General features: G+C 42.9%; 1 protein-coding gene across 3 annotated transcripts in view; it reads left to right on the forward strand.

The window, feature by feature from the left end:
* The window catches only part of STXBP4 (syntaxin binding protein 4), a 686,902-nt gene that overhangs the window by 504,273 nt on the left and 156,418 nt on the right, over window positions 1-26,211 (forward strand). For all 3 annotated transcript variants that reach the window (XM_085617160.1, XM_085617162.1, XM_085617161.1), the window contains 2 exons: window positions 20,785-20,901; window positions 21,391-21,440. In XM_085617160.1, the coding sequence (XP_085473286.1) occupies window positions 20,785-20,901; window positions 21,391-21,440 (167 nt within the window). The remainder of the gene's footprint in view (window positions 1-20,784; window positions 20,902-21,390; window positions 21,441-26,211) is intronic.

The raw sequence follows: 26,211 nt of genomic DNA on the forward strand, positions 1-26,211 counted from the left end.
TACAGTGTCCCAGACGTCCCTTACACTCCACAAGATGACATCTACCCCTCCAGGCCTTCCCTTCCTGAGGACAATATCGGCTTCAACCAGCTCCTTCACAGAGCTGCCCAGTACCATGGGGTTCCCCTTCATACAGACCCAGTAGAGGAAGATTTTCTCATGGGCACTTTCAACACCACACAAAGGTCCACCTCCATTTTACCCATGCTTAAAGGGGTCATTAAGCATGCACCAGAGATCTTTGAAGACCCCGTCAGGACTCGAGTCATCAACCAGAGAATAGAAAAAAGTATAAGGCTGCTTCTACTGATCCAGCATACATTAAGGGCCCCGCACCACTAGACTCATTGGTAGTCTCTAATGAAAGGAAGAGAGCCAATTCTCAAACATCAGGTGACGCACCACCACCAGATAAGGAATCTAAACTCCTGGACGCCTCTGGCAAACGCACAGCGTCACAGGCAGCAAACATATGGCGCATTGCTAATACCCAAGCGCTCTTAGCCAGGTATGACAGGGCACATTATGATGAACTTGAGTCCAAAATGCAGCACCTCCCTGACAGGTATAAAAACAGGGCCAATGCACTCATACAGGAAGGTAAAACCATCACTAACACCTCCAGCCGTTGTGCCTTAGATGTGACAGATACCGCCTCAAGGGCAATAAACACCAGTGTCCTTTTGCGTAGGCATGCCTGGTTACGCATCTCAGGTTTTAAAACTGAAGTCCAGAGTTCCATACTCAATCAATCAGCCATTCGATGAGCAACACCTATTTGGCCCCATTGTGGACGTATCACTTGAGAAAATTAAAAACGATACAGACACAGCCAAATCTATAGGAGCCTTGCAGTGGCAAGCTCCCAGACGGCCCTTTCGTCGCTCATCCTTCAGAAGCACTCACAGAGGCTACTCCTCTGATAGCCCCTCCACTTCTTACAAGGCTCCCACCCAATCCACCTTTACTAGAGGTTACCAAAGGGGTGGTTACAGGGGGAATAACAGCAAAGGCAGAGGCAAAAATAACAACTCCCGCTCTGCCTCCACCCCCACCCCATGACTTCCCTCCACTTCCCCCAGACCATTCCACTCGAGTCGGGGGAAGACTCCATCAATTCCTCTCTGCCTGGGCAAACATCACTTCAGAAAGGTGGGTGCAACAGATAATTCAATCAGGCTACTGTCTCGAACTAACATCTACAGCCCAAACATACCACCCAAACAGCGTCAAATGTCACAAGAACATCTGTTACTGATAAAGCAGGAGTAATCTCCCTCCTACAAAAAAGTGCAATAGAACCTGTTCCCCTGCACCAACAAAACAAGGGAGTTTACTCCCTCTATTTTCTCATACCAAAAAAGGATGGCTCTCTCAGGCCTATTTTAGACCTCAGACCCCTAAACCTATACATACACTCAGACCATTTCCACATGGTCACACTTCAGCAGGTCCTTCCTCTGCTTTCACAGGGTGACTTCCTTACTACCCTAGACCTCAAGGATGCCTATTTCCACATTCCCATTCACAGCGCTCACAGAAAATATCTCCGATTCGTAGTGGACGGTCAGCACTATCAATTCAAAGTACTCCCATTCGGAGTCACCACAGCACCAAGAGTGTTTACCAAGTGCCTAGCGGTGGTGGCAGCACACCTAAGAAGACAGCACATCCACGACTTCCCATAGCTAGACGACTGGCTCATAAAAGCCAGCTCATACTATCAGTGTGTACAACACACTCACGCCACTATTCAACAACTTCACGACCTGGGCTTCACAATAAACCATGCCAAGTCCCAGCTGCAACCGTCCCACATGCAACAATACCTCGGTGCCACAATAGACACCTTAAGAGCGCTAGCCTATCCCAGTCCCGCCAGGATAGCAAGCATACAATCTCTTCTCACCAAATTCCAACCGCAACACTCTCTTCCAGCTCAAGTGTTCATGCAACTCATAGGGATGATGGCCTCTTGCATATTCATAGTGCCTCATGCAAGACTCCAGATCCGTCCGCTCCAAGAGTGCTTAGCACGCCAATTGAACCAGGCTCAAGGTCAGCTAACAGATCTGATGTTGGTAGACGGTCGTACCCATCACTCTCTGCAGTGGTGGAACACCAAAAAACCTTTCCAAAGGGCGACCGTTCCTAGAGTCGATTCCTCAAATAGTTCTGACGGCGGACGCATCACTCTCCGGCTGGGGAGCTCACCTACTACATCACACTATGCAGGGCAGGTGGACACCTCAACAAAAGTTACTCCACATCAACCACCTGGAGTTACTAGCCATATTCCTAGCCTTAAAAGCATTTCAAAAACATGTCAGGCAAAGCTGTCTTAGTCCTCACCGACAACATGACAGCCATGTATTATATGCAAAAACAAGACGGGACACACTCTCTGCAGTTCTCTCAGCTCGCACAGAGCATATGGAGGTGGGCTATACCTCAGAACATCTTTCTCCTAGCCCAACATGTCCCAGGAGTCCAAAACACAATAGCCGATCTGTTGAGTCGTCAAACACAACAAATCCATGAGTGGGAACTTCATCCGCAAGTTCTTCAACTGTTTTTTCAGATGTGGGGGCAACCACAGATAGACCTCTTCGCCACCCAAGAAAACGCCAAATGCCCAAGCTTCGCCGCCAGGTATCCTCACCCATTGTCCAAAGGCAATGCGATATGGATGAACTGGTGACGCAAACTACAGCAACACTCCTTAAAGCTCATCCTAGTTGCTCCAACTTGGGCCAGACAACCATGGTACACCACATTTCTGGAACTCTCTGTAGTTCCGCACCAAAAATTACACCTTTCTCCACGCCTCTTAACACAGAACCATGGAGAGATCCAACACCCAGACCCAGCTCAGCTCAACCTAGCGATCTGGCTCCTGAAGTCCTAGAATTCGGTTACCTTAACCTTCCTCCTGACTGTATGAACGTCATTAAAGAAGCTAGATGGCCTACCACTAGAGCATGCTATGCAGCCAAGTGGAAACGATTTGTAGTATACTAACATAACAACAACACTGATCCCCTAGATGTGTCTATCCAACACATCATAGGCTACTTACTACACCTCCAAAGATGCAACTTAGCCTACACGTCTATCAGACTGCATCTTGCTGCTATAGCAGCATATCTACAAAATAGACAACATATCTCACTTTTCAGAGTACCTGCCATAAAGGCCTTTATGGTGGGACTCAAAAGAATAATTCCCCCCAGAGTACTACCTTCGCCTGTGTGGAATTTAAACATCGTTTACACAAGACTAATGGGGCCTCCATTTGAACCTCTACATAAATGTGAGCTGCAATTCTTAACATGGAAAACAGCTTTCCTTGTAGCCATTTCTTCTCTACGAAGAGTTAGCGAACTGCAAGCACTAACCATTCAGGAACCCTTTCTGCAGATGCATCATAATAAGGTTGTTATCCGAACTAATCCTAAATTCCTCCCTAAAGTCATTTCTCCCTCCACCTCAATCAATCTGTGGAGCTGCCTGTATTCTTCTCGCAGCCACAAACAGTCACAGAAAGAGCTCTTCACACCTTAGATGTCAAAAGAGCACTGCTGTACTACATAGAGAGAACACAACCTTTTCGTAAGACCAAACAGCTATTCGTGTCTTTCTCACCACCACACAAGGGCAACCCCATATCAAAATCTGGGATAGCTAGGTGGATTGTCAAGTGCATACAAATTTGTTACCACAAAGCAAAACGTACATTATCTGTTCCTCCTTAAGCCCACTCTACACGAAAGATAGGGGCTTCAATGGCATTTTTAGGGAGCATTCCCTTAGACGATATCTGCAGAGCAGCTACATGGTCTACACCGCACACATTCACAAAACACTATTGTGTCGATGTGCAAACTAAACAACAAGCTAGTGTGGGCCAGGCTGTACTCAAAACACTATTTCAAACTACTGTAACAGATACTGGTGGTCGCCGCTAGGAGGGGATACTGCTATACAATCTATGCATAGTGTGTAATCTGCAGCTCATATGCCTCAAACGGAATATGCTACTTACCAGTATGTATCTGTTCTTGGCATTTAGAGCTGCAGATCTACACACGCCCACCCGCCTCCCCGGCTACCTTTATCTGTTCCAGTATTATCTTACTTAGATACAGCATACATGGGCATCTTTCCTGTTTCTTACAAACCTCCATCATTTCCCTACTGGCGAAAAACAATCTGAGGATGGAGCCGATGCCCATGCGCACTATGATCCAAAGGAGGAGTCACATACCTCATGACTTCCAAAGACTTTCCAAGACAAAAACAAGTGCAAACATCCGGGCCCAACACCAGATGACGATCTATGAATAGTGTGTAGATCTGCAGCTCTACATGCCAAGAACAGATGCATACTGGTAAGTAGCGTATTCCTTTTTTTGCGGGCACATAATACATTTTCACAGGGTAACGGATGGATTGGGGGGTAGCTCGGGATGGGCCTCTTGGTGACAGGGGCAGGGGAAGAGTGAGGCATACGAGTTTTCCCCGGGATAATGGTGCTGAGGCTAAATCTTGAATTTGTGGGTGGCAGCACTTGCCAACTTTAGGAGGCTGGGGTTTTACATTTGTTGAGGAGAAGGCATTTCAGTTTCGCCTTGAAGTGGGGGAAGGATTGATTGTCGCGTAGGCCTTGAGGTAGTGTGTTCCAGTTTCTGGGGGCTTTTCCGTAGAAAGAGCAGGCTCGGTTTTTCTCTTTCTTGAATTTTGGTGGAATCAGTAGAAGTGCGTTTGAGCTTCATAGCGGTCTCATTTGTCTGGCTTTTGATAGTTCATTTGCAAAGTACATTGGTTTATCCGTGTGTAGAGTCTTGTGTGTTATACAAGCAGTTTTGAAAAAAGCTCTTGCCTCAATTGGAAGCCAGGTGAGCTGTTTGAGAGTGGCATTCATGTGGTCTTGACTCCTCTCTCCGGAGCCTGGCCGCTGCGAGTGTTGCTTTCAGAGGGACTAGTTATGCTTTTAGGGTACCTGTAAACCTAGTTACCATAGTCCAGCTTGGGCAGAACAAGGGCTTGCACCACAGTCCTTAGGTATTCACTGGGTATGAAGGGTTTGACTTTTTTTAGGTGTTTCAGTGAGTAGAGGGCACTTTTTGCAGAGGCGGTAATATGCTCCTTCATGCTTAGGCGACTATCAAGTGTGATTCCCAGAGATTTAGTCAGAGATGGACAGTTTGCTGTTTAGTGCAGTGATGTTGTTGAGCCAGCTAGCTAAGGGAAAGGATTTATCTTTGGGATGGATGAGGAGTTGTTCTGTTTTGTTGGGGTTCAGTTTCAGGTGATTTCTGGTTAACAGTTTATCAAGAGAGGGAAATAGAAGCGTTCTGTAATCCCACTCAGCTTCCAAATATATTGCAAACATGTAAAGAGAGAGTGGGGCCTCTGGGCCTAGAGTGATCCTGACCAAAGTCTGTAGGACCCTCAATTGCCATTTTTCGCCAAAGGTATATGCTTTGCCATCGGCGCAGTCATGGTTGATAGCATCATCATTGGGGCTCTGTTTAATACACCAGGAGGTGATACCGAAGGGTTGACTGGGATCCAATAGTAACAAAGTGATTTAAAATTGCGTCTATCTAGAAATGAATTTATAAAAGAACATGATATGGGTAAGGTTAAAATAAAGGTGGATGTGGAAGTAGGACGTGCAATGTATCCATCACATCATATGTAAAAAAATGGTCTACATGTTTCAGCCTACCAGCGCCCTCACCAGGTCGATGGCTTTCGTCAGGACCAATATTTTGTGGGGGTACAAGACAGAACACCATTACGAATAATGGATGTTGTGGGTCCAACAGTATTTTCTGGTTAGCCAGGATTGAACTGTGTGTAGAGTGCTATTTAGGTGCTGGATGTCACTGACTGATGAGATTTTCATGTAGAGTTGGGTGCCATCCGCATAGAGGTTATAGGCAGTTCTAGCTTGCTTAAGGTTCACTGCTAGAGGTTTGACTCTTGCGGAACGCCTAGTGAGGTCTGGTAAAAAAATAAAAAAAATAAAAAGTCTTTTGGAGCTCCTCCGTTGCTTCCAGACTCAACAGTGGAGAAAAGAATCTGAATATGGTGACTATGCACATAAACATCCGGGGCACCATCTGACGTCACACAGGGGACAGGCATACTACTAAATGGTGGTCAATGACGCCCAGTAATGACAAAAAATTAAACAATTCTGGTTCCACCCCCTAATGGTGGAAAAATGCCCATTATGTGAATCCAGAAAACTCCTCAAGCTGCAAAACTACTCCTACTGCCAAATAACCATTTCATTATGGGCCGAATGTTGTTGACCCAGATTTTTTTTAGAGTCACTTAAAGCAAAATAATGCCATTGTTGCTTCAATAGGTCTAGGTGCATTTCAGTACAACACCGAATCTTGCACTTGCTTTTTCACATATTACGATCTGTAGAAAAGCAGCATTCTCTATACTCAATTATTTTATGGCTGTGCATGACATGGTGGCTATATGGTGGGGCCGTCACCCGGCGAAGCACGAGGGCACCTTCATGTCAGTGGTACACACTTTTTGGTTTAGACTTGATTTGTGACTAACATACATGCCAGCATTTTGGAAGAGGAAAGTAGGAGATTTTTTAAAAATAATCAGGAGAATATATTTCTCCCATTGACTTCTACTGAAGCCTACATAGGGTTGATTGGCATGTATGGGACTTGCAAGTGTGCTGCTGCAGGATCGGATATGAGAAATGCAAATATATATTTTTTCCTTACCTGTCAGGACCACGGAGAAAGCCTTGAAATCGGTAGTCTCCCGCCTGAATCGGGAGGGTTGGCATGTATGGACTTGCCACAGGGACTTTGATGCATAGAAAATTAGATTTAACATTTACCTAAAAAGCTATCCGATCATTCTCCAGTTTTGCTGAGTCTGAGAAGTGCAAGACGATGTCAGCTCCATTTAAATGGAGACTGCAATTGAACGCTTTAAGAGATGTGACATCAGGAATTTATTGTTGATATATTAGAATAATTTAAGAATAATGAGGACTGGGTGGAGAGTATGATCACCCTGTGGCAATCATTTAAAATAGTTATAAGAGGAACAGGCATAGCAAAACAAAATAGTATCCAAAACAGTCAGGCAGCATATGCACACATCAAAGCAAGAAATCTGGAAACTTGAGTTAAAATATGAAACAAACGTGAGCTCTGATACACTAGCCATAATTCAGCCCAAGGCAACTGAATATTGCTAAATAGTAGAGAGAGAAGTAAAACACCTTTGCAAACTGAGATCTCTCTGCACCTTTGGTGAAGGGGAGAGATCTAGTAGGACACTTACCTACTTGATCAAGAAGCCATGGGCCTCTGATGACATCGTCACTATAGCTACAAATGATAACTCCCATTCAATCTTATGATACTGACACCATCCTACAAACATTCATGACCTTTTATGGCGAGTTATACATTTCTAAACTGCATCCTCAACTAGATAACAGTATGAGATATCTAGAAGATATTACATTAGCATGATAAGTGATGGTAACAGAGAATACCTCCCGGTAGAAGAAGTAGAAATGGTCATAAAAAGTCTTGCTGATGGAAAGGCTCCAAGCATGGAAGGGGTGCTAGCTGAGTTTTATAAGAAATACTCCTCTATTTTTCCACTTTATTTGTTGAAGAATTTTTAGGAAGCAAGTCAAAAATGGAAATCCTACCACCCTTCATGAGGGTTGCTCTTATCAAGCTTGGTTTATCGCTGCAAACTGTCATTGATTAATAAAGATGCCAAAACTTTATCTAAGCTCCTGGCAAATAGAATATACTCATTATTACCGGACTTGGTGCTCCCAGATCAATCTGGGTTTGTCCCTTCCAAATCTAGTTTACATAATATAAGAACAATATTATTTAATCGTGCACTGACTGAAATTGAGATGGAGGCTTCAGCTGTGTTTTTGGACATGGCCAAGACTTGCGACTCAGTGAGTGAAGCTTTATGTTCTACATCGAGCATAGGGGCCTACCATGGGCCTTCACGGACTGGACCAAATTACTATATACTGAAGCTACAGCAAAAGACAGGATTAATTGTACTATACCATCTCCGCTAGCAATAACATGGATACCTCAGCAAGGATGTTGTCTTTCTCTGATCCTCTCTACCTTAACATTGGAACCAATAGCATTATTCTAACTGTGCTCGTAGCTTGCCAAATCGTAAGCTACTTATCCCGCTGGATGCCGCTGATATCTTAGTATATATCACAAATTCCTGGAGACCAGCTATTGCCCATTAAAAGAGACTATGTAAAGTCGCGATTTCTCTCAATCCTGGTCATACACTGAAAATAATCTCAAATATTTCCCCTCACGTCTATCACAAAATAATGCTTCATAGAATATTGACTAACTTGGTTTACAGTCTCAGAGAAGTACCTGGTTGTATGAATAGATTGAGACATGGACAACATAGTTAAATCTAAATATGGAAACGCGATTACCAACCTAGTGAAACAAATTGAGCACAGGAAACCCCGCCCTTATATTTGGTGGACAGATTAATATTAATTAAAATGATAGTTCCTGTATTTATTCAACAACATACTTATACCACTGACCAAGCATTTCTTTAACACTCTCTTATCACTACTAAAAAAAAGCTTGCTTGACTGGGCAGACAATCAGAGTCATGTGGGAAGTACTTATGCTCCCAGATGAGAAGGAATGGTTTAGGTTACCACATCTGTAACTCTACTATATTTGTACACAAGCACAATATGCTCAGCACTGGTACTATCCACTGGGATATTTACAATACTCTGCATTTGCGAGAGATATAGCACAACCACCCTACTATCAGCAATGCTTCTTCATCCAGCATGGAAAAGGCCGTAAAGCAGGACTAAATTGGAAACATTTTACTCACCTAAGCTACACCTGCTACACCACCCTTAGCTACTTCTCCTGAAAAAAAGAGATAGCGCTAACAATACTTAACTTGAATCGACCCATATTGTTCATATTTCCTAGCAGGGTGAATTAATTCTACTTGATAACATAAGTGTGAACGAGGGCTCTTAGCTGTATTCCTATATCATAGATTAAGGTTAGTGTGTAAGGTGGCATATCCTAGCTCAGGGTTCTGGCATTGTTGCTTGCCTAACTACCACAGATTGTGTCACACTGAGGTACAGGCAAAACACCCACCAAGACACTTTGGATTACAGACTTTGAATATTGTAATGAACAATTGGAACAATGCGCACAACTTCTCCCTCAGACATCCCACCCTAGGGACATTTAGAATCTTTTAAGGAGGTATTCACTCACACAAACTGAGTTGCATGGTGGAAACCCATGATTTATTTTTGTAGGACTATGTTATGTCATAGCGACTCTGTTAAACAAACCGCGATGACTCCAAGTGTAAAGGCATAGAATTATCAGACTGTGATGCTTCAAAAGCTATATATTATAGTAACAACTATCTTAAGTTAGGTTGGATGAGATGTGTGAATCATATGCCAATGTACTCTAATATTATGCTATGAATGTCATACTTGGGTTGTAGTTTTATTCATTATGGTGAAAACAATAAATTCATTTAAAAAAGTATGTGTCTGGTGCTTGGGTTCCTTGCACGACTGCACATCATGCAACTGGTGTGCCCTCATTCATTCTAAGGCAATTCAGGACAGGAAGGTGAAACTCTACATTGCTAAGCACAAGAAGAGGTCACCGTTAAAGTATAGATTGCACTCTTTTTCCAAATCATTGTCCTGGTCTTGGGACCCCTTCTGCAAAACATCTACTAGTAGGTTAAAGTCTTCAGGTAAATACAGATCTAAGTCTAGCACAAGCGCAAGAAGGCCAAGCGGGAATTCATCCCATTCCATTAATTGAAGTGTAGCGAGAAGAAGCAAGAATGTCATGATGATAATAAAACTTCCCTAATGTCTTCTGAGTCCAAACAGATATCACAGTTGGTCTGGGTGTGCACCTCTTTTCCTGGTTCGTCATTGACCCTGCAGCAAATAGCGGGCCCCCTTAAGAGGTCATGCTGTGCATCTGTGGTGTGATTCCAGCTATGTCTGCCACTTTCTGACCCCATGGGCCAAAAGCAGTCTCCAGTTAGACTTCCACCAGCAAGTCAATGCCCTACACTGTCTGCCCTAATGGGACCCTCTACTGGCCATATGCCAACACGAGCACTACCCTAGTGCCAAATCCTCGTTAATTCCTTTGTACCAGCAACAACTCCGCCAGTGCCTTTTTTCTGATCCAGAACTTGTTTTAGCACAATCCATTACTAAGTTGTGCCATGAAATTTCAAAAGTGCATCCAATGTACACTTACAAAACACCAGTGGGCTAGATGCATCTACTGAAATGGAGCAAGACTCACCGCCAGAGCCACCAATGGAAGAAAGCATCTCATTTGCAGTGGAGGCTTGAAGGACAGCAGAGCCAGTAGAAATGCAGTTGCCCACTGTTGAGACACAAACAAATGCATTGACTGAGATTCTTCAACCAGGCACAGTTATTTACATTTAATGAAGTGCTTAGTGATGTCCTTCTGGCTACAATGTCCAAGCCTTATTCATGTCCAGCCGCTCCACTGGTCCCTCCCACATGAACTACTAAGTAGTAAACTTACATGCGTGAGGATCTCCCTATAGAAAAGATAGAAGAGGTGACATTGGAGATTGCCACTTGTAGGTTTGTGAATAGTATTTTTTACTACTTTTGTAGTACTATTGTAGTACTGCTAAATGTACTACAAAATGCAGTTTGTTAATAGTCCCCTTAGTCTTCCTTCATTTAGATAACCCAGCTGCTTTCCCTTCTTTTGGGAGAGTGATTGTTGGTCATATATTGATAAAGATAAGAATTGTGGATTTGGAAGCCAGTGGCCATGGTGAATGTTTGTGGGAGGGGGGCGGGGGTGAGAGAATGCTGAATGTGTATGCGACCAGGTCTCAATTTATAACCTAGCTTATGCTTCTTAGTTGTGCTTTTAATAATTATGCCAGCTGAGCTGACAGTTGAACAAGTCTCGAGGAATGGGACTTAAGACTAACATTTCAGGAGTCATTATGATCAAGCACTTATAAATAGACATTCCCCATTTCATGGTCAGAATCCTGGGGAGGCTCCAATAAAATCTTTATACGTTTTTTAAAGGTGTTCTTTGGTAAACATCCATCTCTTTTCTTAAGCACACTGAAGAGTTATTTATCTAGTATCTCAAATGCAACATTTTCAGCTATCATACTTGTGCTTCAAGGTGGAGGAAGTATTTGTGTAGGTGTAGTAAATATGCTTCTTCTGTTGAATTTCCCTTTATGGTTGGTTCACCTTCTGAAATAATCCCACATCAGATTGGAGCTCTGGAATTGTGGACAAATCATGGCCTGAATGGGTATTCGAGCTACCTCAAGGTTCCACCAGCATAAGGAGCCAACTGCATATAATACGGGTCCGTGAGGCTTTCTACTCGCATTTCTTTTTTTACCCCTCCGTACTTTCATGCTTCTTTCTGCAAATGTTGATGCTTGTCAGAGAGGCAGAACTATTCCTAGTAGAGGTCTGTGATATCTCTATGACTGAGGATATGAGCAGCGATTAAAAGTCCTCTTGATTTACAACAAAGATGCTACCATAATTGTATAACTGGTACATTTCAGTTTCTTTTTGGAAAATGTTACCAACTTTGAGTCAGACAGCGATAACGATTACTTTGTATACTCTGAGAATGAAATTGTATTGGCTTGACCCCATTGAAATTGCCGTAAAGTCGTTTTGGAACTGTCAAAGAACATTCTATGCCTGACAGTTCATCCATGTTGTTTTACTTGAGCAAAATCGCTTTCCCCAGTGATTGGACCTGCTACTTTGGAAAACCTAATAGCTCTTAATCTACAGGGCATGTCCCTTTGCAGATGGAAATGCCTATTCTTGAGGGAGAGAATCCTGACAATTTTATTTTTATTGCTTTCAGTCATGGGACATTTAAGGTACAGAAACGGGCACTCTAAGGATAAGGGAACTCTGTGATTTTGTGCAAAGAAATTACAATCTGGTTCACTTTTACACACAATCCATCTCCAGAAGATACGATATTTCTATGCCTAGCTCGGCGACCTCAAGGTGGATGGGGGTATCGGTATCCTCGCTACACTGAACTCAAACAAATGTAAATAACATTGTCAGGGGACAGGATTGACCGCTGATGCAATGCAGTTTGGCCATTTTCCCAGGGTGATGTCCGCTCTGCTGATGGAAAAGTGAAATAATTCTACGTTATCATTGATATGAAAGTCACCCTCACAGCCCAAGTCTGTGCAGACTCGTCAGACTGTTTCTCGACCCTAAAGATAATGGGAAGGCAGACAGTACGCATGCGGCCATTACATGTGCGTGGATCCGTCCTCCCGCTTCGGGGAGACCATATATATGCTTATAATATAGATGCACTTAGCTCTCTTTTGTCCTTGGTGTACTTTTTTTTCCACCGCCGTAACAATTTGGGAAGTCTCAATAAAGCAATTAAAAAAAAAATAATAATAATTGGAAGAATTCATCTATTCTTGCCACAGGAACTTCATGTTTAGGTGGTTACTACATGTCGCGTCGCAAACGGATGAATGCAATATTCTTGAACTTTGCCTACCTAAAGGCATCCAAGCTAAACTGCAAAGAATTCAAAATTTCGCCTAGCGGAAGTTGCTCGATTTAGGAAATTCGATCATATCCAATCAGCTAGAGTCTGCCTAGAGTAGCTTAATAGCAAACAAAGAATCATTTTTAAGACTTTGCTTCATGTATAGAATCTTCCACGTCACGGAGGAATCTGATTCTGATTTCTTTACTACAACATTTATAGAAACTTACGTTCCAGTTCTGTTTTCGTACCCACGGATGGAAAGCTGTTTAAGTATTCAAGTAGAAGCTCCCTCAGGCTCCTAGTGCTGTGAGTCTTGAATAACCTCTCGCTATATATCGAGTCCACACACTCGTACCAAAGCGTTAGGGAAGCCCTCACAAATTCGCTTATTTTCTGTTCGGATATTGTGCTTTTATTTATTTCCCTCTGGTTTAAGTTTCTCTTCCTTAGCATGCATACAGCCCCAAGATGCCCAACGGAGTGTACGTGCAGGCGGCATCATAAAACTGAAAGAGAGTCATTTCAGATCGTACTGGCTCGCCTTAAAATGGGAGGATCCATTCGTGATCGTCAGGACACTCGAAGCACTGGTAAAATAAAATGGGTCGAAGGAATTGATATGTGAGGCAAGTGTGACAACTGCTGGTTATGAAATGGGCGGCTCGAGTTCGCGATGTCCTGTGCGCGCCTGCAAACTGTACTCGGACACCCTCTGGATGTTAATATCATCTCAAGCTCGAGGAACCATCTGAAAGTGGAGCAGCGATCTCTGTCGTGAATGCTCGGCATGATTACGAAAGCAGGCTTGTTTGGCTTCGAGTGATGCCTGTTGCCGCAGTTAATCTTTTCAGACTGATAGTCAACTGCCTCTTTCCGTCGGAGCGGGAAGTCTTGTAATAGATCCCTTGTGGAGCAGAAGCACACAGTCCGGGTTTGTTTGCGAGTCAGCAGTGATAGCATCTGCCCCGTAACACGACTCATACTGTGGCAAACTTACATATTACATTGTGGAAACCTTTTACGATCCACTTTGGCAAAATTGTAGAGGCCATACATTGTAAAATGCAGGGTATACACTAGGACGCACACGCCGACCTGCGAATATGAAGTGTGAGGGATAATTTGTATGTTTATTACTCAATAGTCGCTTTCTTTATTGCACCAGTTTAAAAATGTCACACTTTGTAACAAAAATATTGGAAAGCAGGGATTCAGAAGATAGACCACTATCAACCCTTGGTCAGTGGGTCCATTTTTAGGACGAAGCCTCTGTCTGGTTTCCTAAGGACATCTTGGGTAAATACGGAAAGCTTCCCTGGGAATGCTTTCTGCCCATTACTTACCATTGACTTTGTGGTTTGTAACTCACATTTGCTTGCTTTCTATTTGCTGTCTTTTTGTTTTAGGCTGTCCAGCTTTCGTTTGGAACGTCCCTTGCCCAACGTTCTATTTACTGTATTCTACCACTAATACTGGATTTCTGTAAACACGCCTTTACATTTTCTTCTTATCTTACCACATTTCATGTGCATTCTAAGACCGAGATCAAATGGCAGGCTCTGTCTTCCAGGGAGCTTGCTGTTTACTTTTCTTTATCTAACTGCAAAGTGTGAGGATTTATGTGACAATCATTCTGGTACTTGCAGAGTGTTTCAGGAAGGCTGTATGCTGTTTTTTGTTGTGAGAAGTTGGCCTGGCATATGCTGTCCACCAGTTATAGTGGGCACCTTGCACCAGTCCAAACAACCCCTTATTGATGATAGGTTAAAGACAAACTTTATTGAAAGCTATCACAGTGGTAGCAGACCACACCAGGTATATATATAAAATATATGTATTTATTTCTAAACACACCCTAATAGTCTCTGTATGAGGCTAGAGGTCCAGACACATAAGTTACACCTCAAATAGTACAGTAAAATAGCACAAATACACGTCAGGCCCTAGGGGTGAGCCAAACCATATACTAAAATAGTGATATAAGAACCACGACTTAACTAGACACAATTCCTAGAGCCTGTAAAATCGCTGATAACCCAAGGAACAACACAAGGTAGTGACACAGGGGACCCACGGGGGCCGTGTGTAGTGTGAGAACACAGCCGCGAGCTCCCATTAGCTTCTACGGGGAAAGTCGCGGTTATATTTTTAAAGATTAGGGACACTTACAGATGAGCTAGTACCAATCCCTTTTGGACTTAGGAAGTTCTAGGATCAACACCCACGGTAGCACCGGAGTACTCGTATTACCTCACCCAGGGAAGACGGGTGCATAGCTGTCAAATGATGTTGGGTCGCATCGTCGTTGTCAATGGGAGCTGGCGAAGAAGTGCTGCTGCCGGGAAGATGCGAAGTGTCCGAAGAGATCCAAGCCTGGATCAAAGTTTAGAAGAACCTGAAAGCAGAGAGGACAGAGTCTGGGTCACTTGCCAGTGACCAGGGGCACGATAGACGAGTGCCCACCGATGTCGGGTGATTTCAGATGAAGGAGGTGAAGCTTGACTCTTCAGCCACGAGGACCAGGAGGCGTCGAGGACAACCAGGAGCTGGATTTGAGCTGTTCCACGAAGGATGTCAAGTGCTGCAGTGTCGGTGCCCGGATTGGACACAACAAGCCTTGGCAACAGCAACCCATGCAAAAAGGAGAAAGATGCTTCGGTGCAGACCAGCAAGGTCTGAAGGAGTCACCACTTGGTAGGGAGTCGGGGCACGTCTGGAGCAACCAGGGAAGCCCAAGGAAAATCAAAGTTACCTTCACAGGGACCCACCAGTCGACAGACCAGGGATCGCAAAGGGACCTCGAGAGGAATCACAAAATGGTGGCTCACGGGTCACTCGGGGTGACTAGGCCAACAATCTTCAGTGGATTCTCTGCTTGAGGTGGGGGCTACAAGTAACCCCAAGCACGACTTCAAGAGACGTTGGGAAGTCCATGCACTTGCAAAAGAGCATGGTGACCAGGAGTTCCGGTTCCACGTTACTCATGAGGGCTGTGGGTCTCAGCTTTGCTGGGGACTCTGGTCAGCCTCTGAGAAGTCTGAACATCCTTTTCCTGTGTTGCAAAGTCTTCGGCGTCCAGCGGGAGCTTCGGAGATGCAGACTGGCATTTTTTTTGTTGGTGCCTGCCAAGCAGGGGAGTCACTCATTGACCCCAAGGGATTTCTTCAGTCCTCTAGTCTTTAGTAGAGCATCAAAGTTCCAGGATTCACCTACAGAGTTTCGTCCAGGGATATATAAAGTCCTGTTGCCAAGGGGTTCCTTACTTATACCTAAGGAAGGGGTTGGACTAACTCTGGGGACCCACCTATGGGAGGGTTTGGAAAGAGGGGGGGGCTACACCCATTTCCTTCGTCCAGTTTCACGCCAGAGCAGGGGCTGGAATCCCCTGAACCGGTTTGAGCTGGACTATGCACAGGGACACCAAATGTGCCCCCAGTGCAGGACTTCAAAGCACTCTGAGAGTGCTCCCACCCAGCAGCAATACACATCAGCCTGTCTGGGGGGTGGTTACACCTCCCTGTGACAGGAAACCTATCATCCAGGCCTCCCCTGCCAGAGTTGCGGTCAGCAGCAGGAGGCCAGACCCATGTCTGTGGCTGCAGCATCCATTTTGTGATGCCAGGGCTCTGTTTAGTTGGTACCGGGTATACTGGTGCTGTCATGTCTCTCCCTCTAGAAGGGTGAGATCATACTCTCACATCAGGAATTGATGTGGGGGTATGATTCCAAGGTGTTTGACACCAAACACGACATGTTTCCGTGCAGTCAGTCCAAAGTTAGTATTAACCGTTTTAGATATAAGGAAATGGTGACCTGTGCTCTCATTCTATCGCGTATCGACTATGCCAATGCCTTATACATTGGCCTGCCCGATAACCATCTTAGAAGACTGCAAGCTATTCAGAATGCGGCAGCTAGAGTCTTGCTTGGAATCCCAGGTAGATCAAGCATGAAGCAACATATCCGGGACCTCCATTGGCTCCCTGTGCCCCGCCGGGTTCAGTTCAAAGCTCTCACTCTGGCACATGGAGCGTGGTATGGCACTGGCCCAATCTATCTTAGGAGACGTTTCTCCTTCTATGTTCCACGAAGGCAGTTACGCTCCGCTGCTCACCGTCTGGCAGTTATCCCCCGTTTCCGCCTCACCCTTTCTTTTAAGGCTGCTGTAGCGTGGAATGCCCTGGTGATGCAACTGCGTAACATTCAAGACACTAGAGTGTTTAAAAAACAGCTTAAAACCATCCTTTTCAACTAACCCTTGTTGCGGTTTTCCCTCTTCTCCTTTTACTAGCATTTCGCGCCGGGACACTCTTGAGTAGCCGTGCGTGCTATAAATGTAGTAAAACATAACATAACATATAATGCACGGTAGAGTATATGGTCAGGCTGCACTACTGACAACCCCGGAGAAGAGATTCCGAATGTTGCAGAGGGGCTCAGCTCATGCCTGGGCACCCTCTCATTTATAACCAAGCACCCTGCCTTCAGGATTGATAAGGCCTGCCATAGGGGTGACTGATAGGTTTCTATGTGCAGTGATAGGTGAGATATAGTGAAGGGGTGTATGCACCACCTTACCCAGGCTGCAGTAGCAGACCTGTAGTGTCATTTTGGAGGACTTTCCAGGGGTGGCATAATACATGCTTCAGCACCTGGTAGGCCTCTGGGGTACCTATGCCCTGGGTACATAGTATACCATATACTAGGGACTTATAAGGGCACCTCAGAATCCAATCTGTGGTGTACCTAAGGTACTAGGAATCAATTTAGAGAGGAAGCAGCTAGGCTGGGGTCCAGAATAGCAGGGCCCCAGCCAGACTAAAGTCGAAAAACAGTGAAACAGCAGCAAAAAGTGGGGGTAACCATAAGAGGCAGATCCTACTCTCCTACATTTGTTTTTGTCTAGCTCACAACAAAATTTTAATGTTTGTGCGTGGTTTACTTTTATTAGTAAGACTGTATGTCTGTGCAAAGCTGATGGTCATCATTTCAATTGAAGATGTGTTGTCCGTAATGGCAGTGTGCTACCACACCATGCATATTCTACTCTACACCCCTCCACTCTGATCTGCACCACTCCACACTACGCTGCATCACTAAATTCTACTCTGCACGACTCCACTTTGTGCCACTTCACTCTACGCATTTCTACCCTACTCTACACTACACTAATGTGTTCTGCCCCACACTACTCTATTATGCACCACTGAGCCCTTTGCCACTGCACTCTGCGCCATTCCATGCCACTTCACTCTCTATTGCATTCTACACCACTATACTCTACAACACTTTAAACCACTGCACTCTATGCAATTGTACTCTACCTCACTGCATTCTGCCACTCTATTCTGCACAACTACTTTCTGGGCCACTGCTCTCTACGCCCTTCTAATCTGCACCACTCTGTGCAACTGCACTCTACACCATTGCACTAAACACAGCTTTACTCAAAACCATTTCACTCAATGCCTCTCCTTTCTATGCCGATTTCTCTACACCACTGAACTCTACACTGCTATACTTTACAACATTCTAATCCACTGCCTTCTATGCCACTGAACGCTGCACCACTCTATTCTACTTTGCGCTACTCTATGCTATGCCACTCTACTCTGTACCACTGCACTCTATGACATTGCACTCTAAGGCACTCTACTCTGCAAGACTGCACTCTCTGCCACTGAACTCAATTCCTCTCTACTCTGCACCACTGGAATCTAAGCCACTGCACGCTAGGCCACTCTACACCATTGCGCTCTGTCACTGTACTCTACGCAACTTTATTCTAATCTGCACCACTGTACTCTATGTCCATTGCGCTCTGCGCCTCTCCACTCTGTGCCTTTGTACTATGTACTACTGCACTCTGACACTCTGCTCTGCAAGACTGCACTCTCCACCATTTAACTTAACGCCACTAGTAACTACACCACTGTGTGTTATTCTGCTGCACACTACGCCATTCTACACTATTATATTCTACGTCACTCCACCCAATGCCACTCTATTCTACTCTGCACCCCTCTACTCCATGCCACTGAAGTCTGCCACTGCACTCTATACCACTGCACTCTATACCACTACCCTCTACTCTTTACCACTTAACGCTAGGCTACTCAACTGCACTCTGTGCCAAAGCATTCTATGCCACTTAACTCTGCTTCACTCTACGCCACTCTAATCTATTCGGCTGTCACTGCACTCCATGCTACTGCACTTTACACCACTGTACTTTACACCACTGCACAGTACCATGCACAATTCCACTCTACTCTGAACCACTCCACTCTACTTTGAAAAACTCTTCTCTACTCCACTGCACTCTACACCACTCCACTCTACGTCACTGCATTCTACGTCGATGCACTCTACTCCACTTTACTCAAAACCAGCGCAGTCTACGCCACTGCACTCTACGCCAATCTACTCTGCACCACTGGACTTTATGCTATATCACTTTAGGCCCCTCTACTTCACTGTACGACATTACACTCTACAATACTGCACTCTATGATGGCTCTATTCATTAAACTCTACTCCACTCTAAGTCACTCTACTCCACTCAATGCCACAAAACACTACTCCACTCTATGCCCCTCTACAACACTACTCCCCTCTACAACGCTCTACACAACTCTCTCTATGCCACTCCATACCTCTATACTCCACTCTCATCTATAGCACACTACTCCACACCACTCATCTCTATGCCACTCGACTCTACAACAGTCTACTCCACTCTATGCCATTACACTCTCCTACACTACATCACTTTATGCCACTCCACTCAATGACAATCTACTCCGCTCTGCGCTGCTCTACTCTAAAACACTCTATTTTTATTTTTACCGAGTTTTATATAGTGCAAACTTGACCCGAAGGTATCGGGTATCAGATCGCTTTACATACTCCACTCTACACAACACCCTCTACACCAGTCCACTCTGCTCTACACCACCCCACGACACTCTATGCCACTCCACTCTACGGCACTCATCTCTAATCTATGCATTTCCACTCTACGACACTCTACTCCCTCCATGACACTCCAATTTATTCCAGTCCAGTCCACGCCACTCTTCTCTACTCTACACAACTCTACACCACTCAACGCCACGCCACTCCACTTTATGACACTCAACTCTCCTATACCCCACTACAGCAGCCACGCTTCTGTACAACATGGCTAAAACATATTGGGAAACCCAATAGCTTTGCATAAGCGATACCTATTGGTTTTGCCAGTGCTTGTCTTTATTTGTACTATGGCCCTTGGCACCCTTGCAGCGTTTCTAGTTTTCATGTTTTTAAAAAATATTTGTACATTTATATTATTTTGCTGAATGTCTTTCAGTTCATATTAATAAAGTAAAAGAATACCTTTTGCCCCCAATATTTTTAAACGCTTAATTACTGGACATGTAGGAAGGCACCAAGTAGATCTTCCTTTATTGGTCATTATGGCCCCTAGCAAAAGGACGCAAATTTCAGAGCCAGCAACTCAGCTGTTTATTGATGGTGGTGTGACACTGTCTGAGGGGTGTTACTACTATCAGTGAATACTTATCTAGTTTAATTTGAGTGCAATCGGTACTTGAAGGTGTGCCCATGTTTTTTAAGCTGCAATTGGTGATTTGAAGCTGTGCCTGAAAGTTGGTGGCTGCAGTTAGTTTACTTTCTAATCTGGAATGTTACAGCTGCCCGATAGTTAACATATGGTTGATATTTCAAATATATTGCTTGTGCTGTACACCGGTGACTTTTGATGTTTATTATTCACACATTTACTGTGAGTGTTAATTTGATTTCAGTGATGTCACTTCATGTATTGTAGCAAAGTCAAAGATCATATTATACACTCATTATGATATCATCAAGGTTCAAGGCTGTGCAGTGTCAGGGACGGCCAAAGGCTAATGACATCACTATGGCTTCAGTGATTTTTGAGAACTATTTATTTTCTCCTTGATTTTCATGGTGTCATAGTTCTGACAAATATAAGATATTTACTTCTGATCCTCAGATGCAACAACCTGCAAAAAAAGGAATGGTGTAAGTGTTTCATGGGCATACATACAATTCAATGTATTCTTAATTTTTTCTCCTTACTCAGGACAGTGTTCAAGACCTAAGAAAGAGGATCACTGTACTTGATTGCCAGCTGCGGAAATCAGAGGTTGCAAGAAAAACATTTGAAGCATCCACTGAAAAGTTGCTGCATTTTGTGGAGGTAATGTTTCATATTTTACTTTTATTATTAACATTTTTGTGTTCGTATTTGTTCTAAAAACAATGTTCTACAAATAAAATAACATAACATGTATTTATAAAGCACATGTTCACCCAGAAGCTGAATAACAGATGTTTACTGTAACCCAACTCAATGGTACTCATTTTATCGACCTCAGAAGGATGAAAGGCTGAGTGGACACACCGGGATTTGAACATGTGACCATGAGGTCAAACACAGGCCCGTACAGTGGACACATTAGTCCACTAAGACACCAGACCTGAACAAATGGTTCAATTACCTTTGTGCGCAGTGATTTTAGTCATTAAGGGAAAATACATTTTGAAAGGGATGACCCTGTAAAACAATTTTTCAAAATAAAGTTGAAACTAACTATATGAATAAGAAAAAACGTTTAGGGTGGTTCCTTTTCTAGAGAAGAATGCATCTTTACAGTCTAACTAAGTCTATTTCTTTATATGAAAACAGGTTGTCCACGAAGTACTTGCAGATAACCTGGGTTCAATGACTAATTTAAGGTAAGAATGTATTATATTTTTTACATTTATTAAATGATTGCAAGTGATTTCGAATAGTGTTGTAGTTCAGTCAGTGGAATCTGTTGTATCGCTGCAAAAGAAATTGTCTAGATAACATTTTCTCGAATAATTCAAGTGTGTAGGGCAGATTGAAGTTTAGAAGTATACTTTGGAACTTTAAAAAAATACATGGTATGTGTAATCGAAACAGCCAGATTGGTCCTCCCCATTTTTTTTAGTCTTCTCCTTACATTAATAGTTCCTTTGTCACCCGATTTGCTTTCTTAACTTGTTTTAATACTTTTTAGTGTCATGACACATTTCAACACATCCATGACTTTTTGCTGTAGCAAATGTACAATGTAAACTACAGTGCCTACAGTCAATTTACTAATCAAGGGCCATACCAAATATATTTCATATCTCCAATTAAAACAATTGCATAATTGGAACCTCCCTTAACTTGGGTAGTTTATTTGAATAGATTTTATGCCGTTTTCATCATATTGTCCGAAGAAAACATTTAAACAGCTGTGCTTGCTCAATTCCCATTTGATTTGTCTGCAGTTGTCACTTCCTCTAGAGTTTGCAAACATCTGCTTCATATGGTCCAGACTTATGTAAGGTGGCATATGGTCTGTTCTTTTTTGTGCTTATTTTCTCTTTTGTTTTGGACTCTTCTATTTCATGTTGGCCATGAAGTAAAGAAGAAATATGCAGGGTGTGAGAGTCCCTGGGTTAAATGAGTGTCTTTCCTAACTCCTATTGAGAGTGCACTTCGCCTCAGACCACAATTAGTGTATGTGCGTAGTTTGAAATATTTCTGCCGGCTTCATTTACTCAAGTTATTTTAAGACCACGAGTTCCAGTCCAAAGGGATCGTCACTTGTGGTATTGCTCTTGGTTATCTAGCTGCCCTTGCTTTATGCTTCAGGTCTTTGTTACTTTGTGGCTTGACCTTACTGGTGTCTTCTAACTCCAAACCCATCCCGAGGCTGGTCCCGGCATGCTCTGGGTTTCCTGGGTCAATATTGACCCCATGGAATATTTGGGTCTTGAATGACATTAATTTCATCAACTGAAAGTAATATAGGTTTGGGATTAGCTGCAAGTCATGCTGTCTTTTATGCTGTTGTTTTTAGTTCATGGGGGTATTTTTCCAGTCCCTCTTGGCGCTGTGTTGAGGTGTTTAGAAACCCTTATTAATTATGAGGCCTTCATCAGGATTTGGACTAGATACATATACTGCGGCTGCGTCTTTTGGCACAAATATAAAGTAATGCCTCCTTGTCTAGATCTGATGTGGTTCTTAAGCCTGCTATATTTGGCCTGGGTGCTGGTTAGTTAACATTACACTATGCATTGGAGATTATTATATGTTCAAAGTTTTCATGCGGATTCCAATTCCTGCAACTTTTGTGCCAGGATGCCAGCTCTGTGCTGATGCCCATGACAGGAGCCCTCAGCAATATTTCTCAAAATGTGATTTCAGAAGTCCAACAACATCGTTTTCTAATAAAAACATCATAAAGAGTACTTACTAGATTTACACCACCAATAAAACTGAAACTTAACCAAAGGTCTATTCTGAGCATTTTCCTGGTCTATTCTGACCAATGTTATAATTTTATGCCAGGTTTTGTGTAATTCTGTTCAGCGCGTTATTCTGTACCAGTGATCAAACTGTTGTATGGAAGTTAAAATCTCCTTTCACTTTCCTCCATCTTCATGGGGCTTCACAAACCTTGACTTGCCGAAACATGGATGGGCAGATAAAGCGAGTGACTAATTTCATGCAGATTTGTAGGCAGCATTGTTATAAGCATACCATACACTGGCTTTTAAATTGAAACTGAAATGTAACCATCACTACACAGTTGATTTCACCAACCCTGATTGGGGGGGCGAAGCCTTTAGTGGGTAATGACATCTCTATCCTTCCTCAAAAATGGTGATTATTAATGATAAGGATATTATTACACTCTGCCAGCCTGCATGTTTGGTTTGTGCCAGCCATTTCTTTAACGTATATTTGTTTTTAACAAAAGGTGTTCATCCAAAACCCAATGCAAGGTGTTCCATTTATGCAATAAGGTTAAGAGGTGCTCTGATGATTACATTTGTTTGTCTGTGTAAATCAATTCTATACAGAATGTAAGGCAGTAAACAGTGTTTGATGTACGTTAACTCCTTTGACAATAAACTGGAATGTGATCGTTGTTCTGTAGTAATGATGCGTGAAGAAGTATATGTATATATACCACTATGAAAAACTTGTGGAGAACCCAATTGAGCTCCGGACCAAAGAATACCACCTAATGTTAATAGGATGGAAAGAGAACGGCTTAATTGATTTTGAGTAATATATGTACTTGAAGACAGACGACTTCATAATTGCAAAGATCTACTTTCTACCGAAAGTGCACAAATCAATTAACAACCCAACGGGAAGACCAATAGTAATTTCTATTGTATCTCTACTAGAATCAACATGCAGATTTATTGATATCTTTTTAATGAACTATGTTACATCTTTACACTCATATGTGAGGGATACTATGGACTTGCTTAATAGAATTTAAAAAATGTAATGGAAAGATGGTCTCATTATGGCTACAATAGATGTCTCATCATTATATACATCAATCTGCCACACTGATGGAATAGCAGCTGTCAGACAGTTCCTACAAACTAGATCAATAAGTCATCTGGAACACTCTGAAATGTTGATAGAGATGCTGACATATTGCTTACATCTTAACATCTTCCTCTTCAAAGGTAACCTCTTCAGTCACAGACAGGGAACTGCAATGGGGACATCATTTGCACCCACCTATGCCAACCTGTTGATGGCAGTTTGGGAAACTGAGGTTCTGGAAAAACAAGAACATCCCAGTATAAAAATTTGGTCCCGATTTATCAACGATCTTTTTGTTATATGGGAAGGAGATCGTGTCGATCTACAGAACTTCATCAACTCACTCAACGAGAATGATTACAACCTAACTTTCACGTCGACAATCAGTGAATCAAACATCATCTCCTTAGACGTGGAAGTCTTCATCAGAGAACATAGGGTATGCACCAGAATGCATAGAAAACCTACCTCATGCAATAGTATTCTGCATGCGAACAGCGGGCACCCGCAAAATTTGAAATGGAGCATACCCTATGGTGAGATGCTACGAGTGAAGAGGAACTGCTCAGAAGCGTCTGACTTGGACTGTGAGATCGATGAAATGAGCCGCCGCTTCATAGAGAGGGGCTATCCGTTGGGAGTTATTGACACTGCAAAATCCAGAGTAAAATTGAAAACTAGAGCTAACCATTTGATACCAACAAGAAAAACTCATGAAGAAAATGACCAAGAGGAAACAACATCTCGACTCATCATGGACTTTATCAACAAAAGTGGAGAAATCAAACGAATCATTCGTAGGAACTGGGAGATCTTAATGCTGGATGGGATGAAACTCTAAGAAAAACATTGATGCCATACCCGAGTATCACCTATAGGAAAACAGCTTCCTTGGCGGATATTTTGACAGAAAGTCATTTAGAACCAAAAACATATTCACGGCTTAATACTCTGGGGTTTTGGAAGTACTCGAATGTCGAGCTTATGAGCATGGCCAGAACCTAACAACTTTCCAACTTCAGAATGGGAGAACAGAAAGCATCCTAGACCACACCACATGTGAATCTAAGTACGTGGTCTACAGATTAACATGTACTTGCAAAAAACACCATGTAGGAAGTACAATAAACAAATTAAAACTAAGAATCCTACAACATTTATGTGCGATCAAGAACAAGGATTTCAGCCATCCCATGGCAAAACACTTCCATGAATTTCATTCAAGTGACTGCAAACAACTGAAATACTCAGGGATAAAGATTGCAAAACCAACAGAAAGAGTCAGAGACAGAACCTTGAAATTACAGAGAACAGAATCCCGACTCATCCTTGCGATCGGCACTGAACATCCATTTGGACACAACTTGGATGCAGAACTCCATGTTCATTTGTAAATGGTGAAATTCTACAAAATGACAATTGCCGGGTAGAATCCCCTTCAACACCTTTGTATATATTTTCTCACACTTTTCTATCTTCACTAGATTGTCGTCATCATACATTTCTTTATCTTCTCACATAACTCTCACTCATATGCTCGCTATAGATTAAAAAAACCTTTTAACCAGACTTGATTCATTTGCTGGAACTAAACATCTTGAGAGTATGAGCAGAACATAGACATACCATAGTTCCATCCTCCCGGCACCCCTCCTTTCTCGTTTTAGCTTCAATAATAGGTATTATACCCATAAAGAACTGATGGACTCATATAAAATTTACTCAAATATAAGGCTACATCAATGAAGTTTCGATTGGTCTTGAACTCAATTTGTACTTTACATTGATTAGGTCCCACAGAGTAGCTTCATGGAACCATTGACCAATATACAATTGGATGGAATGCCTACCATAGTGAAGTGATATGTAGTCCAGACTCGTATATCCGAAAATGAGGTATCAGGTGTACTGAATAGGCATGGGAATGTGTAACAGAATAATGATTGAACATAAGTAACTTTGATAACATTGAGCCTCCAGCATGAAATCTTATGGTCAACTCTGTGTTTTAAGTGTAGATATGTGAATTTTAATCCTGCACTTGCACTTTTTGTAATTGAATGTACTTTACAAATAATGTTAAAATGGCTGATGAATTAATTCGTGTCTGCTTGAGAAGATCAGCAGTCTAGT

The sequence above is a fragment of the Triturus cristatus genome, chromosome 7, assembly GCF_964204655.1.
Source record: "Triturus cristatus chromosome 7, aTriCri1.1, whole genome shotgun sequence".
Taxonomy (NCBI): domain Eukaryota; kingdom Metazoa; phylum Chordata; class Amphibia; order Caudata; family Salamandridae; genus Triturus; species Triturus cristatus.